Source organism: Chelonoidis abingdonii, chromosome 19 (assembly GCF_003597395.2).
Source record: "Chelonoidis abingdonii isolate Lonesome George chromosome 19, CheloAbing_2.0, whole genome shotgun sequence".
Lineage (NCBI taxonomy): Eukaryota > Metazoa > Chordata > Testudines > Testudinidae > Chelonoidis > Chelonoidis abingdonii.
In genome coordinates, this window is record NC_133787.1 from 5,649,128 (window position 1) to 5,653,398 (window position 4,271).

Here is a 4,271-nt window from a genome sequence, read left to right on the forward strand (position 1 = left end):
CTGCACTCTCGGCAGGACCAATATCTGTCTAACATCCCAATAGACATTTATCTAACTACTCTTAAATATCTCCAGAGATGGAGATTCCACAACTCCCTAGCATTTATTCCAGTGTTTAACTACCCTGACAGTTGGAAACTTTTTCCTAATGCCACCTAACTCCTGGCTGCAGTTTAAGCCCATTGCTTCTTGTCTATCATTAGAGGCTAAGGTGAACAAGTTTTCTCCTCCTCCTGATGACACCCTTTTAGATACCTGAAACTGCTATCATGTCCCTCTCAGTCTTCTCTTTCCAAACTAAATAAACCCAGTTCTTTCAGCCTTCCTTCATAGGTCATGTTCTCAAGACTTTAATCATTCTTGTTGCTCTCTCTGGACCCTCTCCAATTTCTCCACATCTTTCTTGAAATGCGGTGCCCAGAACTGGACACAATACTCCAGCTGAGGCCTAACCAGTGCAGAGTAGAGCGGAAGAATGACTTCTCGTGTTTGGTTTCTTGGGATGGTCTAGACAATACTTAGTCCTGCCGAGAGTGCAGGGGACTGGACTAGATGACCTCTCAAGGTCCCTTCCAGGCGTTTGAGTCTATGATGCTAGAAACTGCCCTAGGGTAGTTAAACACTGGAATAAATTGCCTAGGGAGGTTGTGGAATCTCCATCTCTGGAGATATTTAAGAGTAGGTTAGATAAATGTCTATTGGGATGGTCTAGACAGTATTTGGTCCTGCCGAGAGTGCAGGGGACTGGACTCAATGACCTCTCGAGGTCCCTTCCAGTCCTAGAGTCTATGAATCTATGAGTGTAAGTTAGACAGAAAATGGGCTTAAGTGCCAAAGTAGGCTAAGCTTCACCGGTCTGGAATCCATCAGGTGTGCTGAAGGAGTCTCATTCCACTTAGTCAGACAGCGACCCAGGGCCTCATAAGAGATGTGGCTATAAAATGGGGTGTGGTCCATTAAAAAGAGGGCATGGCCAGAGGTAAGTGCTACTGAGGAGGTTAGCAGGTGTAGATATGCCAACTTCCCAGTCTAAAATTTTTTCTGGAATAATTAACTCCTTGAATATGGGACTCTTTCCCACTGAAAAATATGTCACTAGTAACTGATGATCCCCACAGTGCTGATGGTGCGCAGATTTTTTTTAAGATCTGTGCTGCTTTCATCGTTCCCAGTTTTCTCTCGCTCATTTCAGAGCTTAACTCTAGCACTGGGCCCCTGGGAAATTCCATTGTTTTAACATTTCATAAAAAGGTTCTGAGTCACTCTATATCCTGCACTGGCACTGTGAGCCCAGTTCTGAAGGGCCTGCCCAGGTGTCTGCTCCTGTGGACTCATGCAGCCTTGGGGATAGTAGAACAACCCTATTCCTGCAGACGGTGGATGGCTGCATGACCTGTTACTTAACCCACCTGCCACAGCCTCTTTTGCTTCCATGGCCAGGGTGCAGCACAGGTGCAGTTACAGCTGCCCTAGACACCAGAAACACCTGCTTTGAGACCGTCAGAGATTGTCATGGGGGAACTAGGCCCGAGGCTGACAGGGCCCTGGCCAGAGGCAGCCCAGCACATGTGCAAGCCATACTGCTGCTGCTGCATGCAGGGACGGGGCCGGCGGGCTAAGGAGACTTCCCTGTGTATACTCTTGGTGCTTGGCATTTAGCTGTCCGAATGCCTGTGCTTTAGAACTAGACAGAGCACGTGAGCTCAGGCTGATGCCAGCAATGCTGGCTGTCCTCTGCCGCACCCTGGTCCCTATGGTCAGTCTACTAGGCTGGTAGTTCTTTACGAGCTATGCATCTGAGGAGGCTCTCTTTCCCCTTCTTCACTCCTTTGAATATGAAGGGAATTTATCAACATCATTCCTTCCTGAGGAAAAAGCCTTACTGAAATCATGTCAGGATCGGGCCCGTCACACTCCCATATCCACTGCTTATTATAATAAAGAGCAGAGTCTCGTAGTCTTCAGGGCAGTGCGCCTCAGATCCCTGCTTTTGTCTTTTTCAGTATCTAATTGCCATCCCACTGAAGATCTTCCGGTTTTGGATGTTTTTTGCTATGGCAGCTCAGGTATGCTAAGATGGAAGCTCTGCCAGTGAATGTAAATCTAAGAGGGGAGTGGTTACCAAGCTCTTTGTGCTGTTGCTGCTAACTAGCCATGATCTCTATAATTAAGGCATGAAGCTTTTTACTTTAAACCACGAGTAAAAGCTTTGCCAAGTCCAGGGTTTCTGGTGTTCACACCGAGGAGCTACACGACAAAATGTTTTTGAGCTGTCCCTTTCTGACATGCAGTAAAGATGTTAAAAAAACCTGCCCCCCAGTTTTATTTTTATGGCAAAAAATGCCAAACATCAGAAGTCTTGGCTTCTAAACCCCTCGCAGAGAAATTTTTCCTTGTTCTTTGGTTTCTTTGGTATAATGTTTAGAGCCGTTGGCAATCTGAGAAGAAATGTGCCAAATTCTGCAGTAATTTAACCCTGAACAGTTTATAAAATCTTTTTAAGCCAACAAGAAGAAACCTTATTGTGGTCTTGTAACCAGCTAGGTAAAACTCGCTCAGGCCACCTGTTCTACACTGTAGCTCCACCTGGGTTTAAAACCTGTTACATTTTGAGGGTTAATTTCCTCAATGTAATGATCGCTCTTTTGCTGTGATGGTTTGTGTAGTGCTGAATTTGTTCCCCCCTGAAATCTTCTTCATTAATCTCTCCCTATCTTTAAAAACCATCTTCAAGCCCTTCTGTTCCAACAGTGACTTCTAGTTTGACATCTGTTGGCTCTCTGTATAGGACCTTTCTTTCTCCTTGTGACTGTTTAGTTGTTAAGCTATTAGCAGGTGGTCTCTTTAATGATTTTGTTAATTGTTTTATTATTCTGTGCACAGGCTCAGGACACTTTGACAAAGGGACGTGTTAGAAATAAAATGAGTCAGTGTTGTTATATAAAAGCAAATTCATTTTGAACCTATTCTCTAGTTAAGGGCACTTGCACCATTTAGAAAATGGTAGGAACTACTGGGAAGACTATTGTTAGTGACTTGCGTTTGCTTCTCCCTACAGGTCCCACTGGCTTGTCTAATGAAAAGGCTTTTTGGTGGTAATTTTGGCAACATCTTCATGTGGATCAGTCTGGTCTTGGGTCCTCCCCTCATGATGCTCTTGTATTTTCATGACTATTACATCCAGCACCATCGGAAGGATTCAAGCTGGAGACTGTTTTTTTTCTAATCGACCCCAGTCCTAGTTCCCTTGTGCTCTCTGTCTGTCTGTCTGTCTTTATGTACGACAGAGGCACTCAGACTTGGCTCAAAATTAGAACCACAGATTGAAGCCACCCTTTTCTTTAATATGGGAGGGGTGACCCGGGCCTGCAATGCTCCATCCGGCCACTAGGCTGGAGATAGAGAATTGCATGCTGGTCTCCCCCGCATATTGAAGAGGAGTGAGCGCAGAGCTGTGTGGGCCACATGTATTTGTTTACTTTGGCCACCTCTGATCCATTTGTCTCTTCAATAGAAAGTTGGTCTTTGGCTCCCGCAGGATTGACTTTAAAGAAACCTGCACAAGGTCCCTGAAAAGTCTGGTAACAGCTCTGGAGATAAATATACATTGTAGTAGATGCTCTTTTATTCATATTAAAGTCCTGCTGTTTATGATAACATCTTGCCTGGGAAGTGCATTGAAGAATCAGGTAAAACCTAATAGTGTTTCCTCACTTTTTTCATCCAATGATTGAAATGGGAGAGTTGAATTAATGAGGAGATAATGGCAATTGAACAGAAGGTTGTCACCGGAGAATGGGCTCCCACCGCTAGAGAAATGCAAAGGTGAAGCCAAGACATTTCTGTTCACAGCAGGGGACATTGAAGGTTTATTAAAAACATTCTCTTTCTTTTATCCCAAGTGACTGCTGTACAGTAGGTATAATTATTTTGGGCCTAGCTCTGCCACCCTAACTTGTATTGAACACTTCCCTTGCCCCTCAAATAGTCTCAGTAAACTCCAGGGGAGTCCTTGCAGAATGCTGTTCTACTCTGTGGAATTAAGATGGCAGCTCCGAGCCCTTTGTATGCAGTAGTGGACTGGCAATTGCTAATGGATGACTAACTGCTTTCTGAATGCATCACATGTTCCTAAGGTGTGGGTTTCACTCTTCCCATGCAAGACAGACAGCTGCCTCCTGTCTCCAGACCTGGCGGGGGGTGGGACTTGCATCACACCCCCTATCCCCATGACCAACCCAACTGAGGCTCCAAGTACAGTACTCTCAAGA

At 45.1% G+C, this 4,271-nt stretch overlaps 1 protein-coding gene across 7 annotated transcripts in view; it reads left to right on the forward strand.

Annotated features, from left to right (window-relative positions):
• Positions 1-3,619, forward strand: part of LOC116827482 (diacylglycerol O-acyltransferase 1-like) — a 42,563-nt gene extending 38,944 nt beyond the window's left edge. For all 7 annotated transcript variants that reach the window (XM_075073748.1, XM_032785074.2, XM_032785082.2 and 4 more), the window contains 2 exons: positions 2,004-2,066; positions 3,059-3,619. In XM_075073748.1, coding sequence (XP_074929849.1) covers positions 2,004-2,066; positions 3,059-3,226 — 231 coding nt within the window. In that variant the 3' untranslated portion in view covers positions 3,227-3,619. The remainder of the gene's footprint in view (positions 1-2,003; positions 2,067-3,058) is intronic.
• The last annotated feature ends 652 nt before the right edge of the window (positions 3,620-4,271 follow it).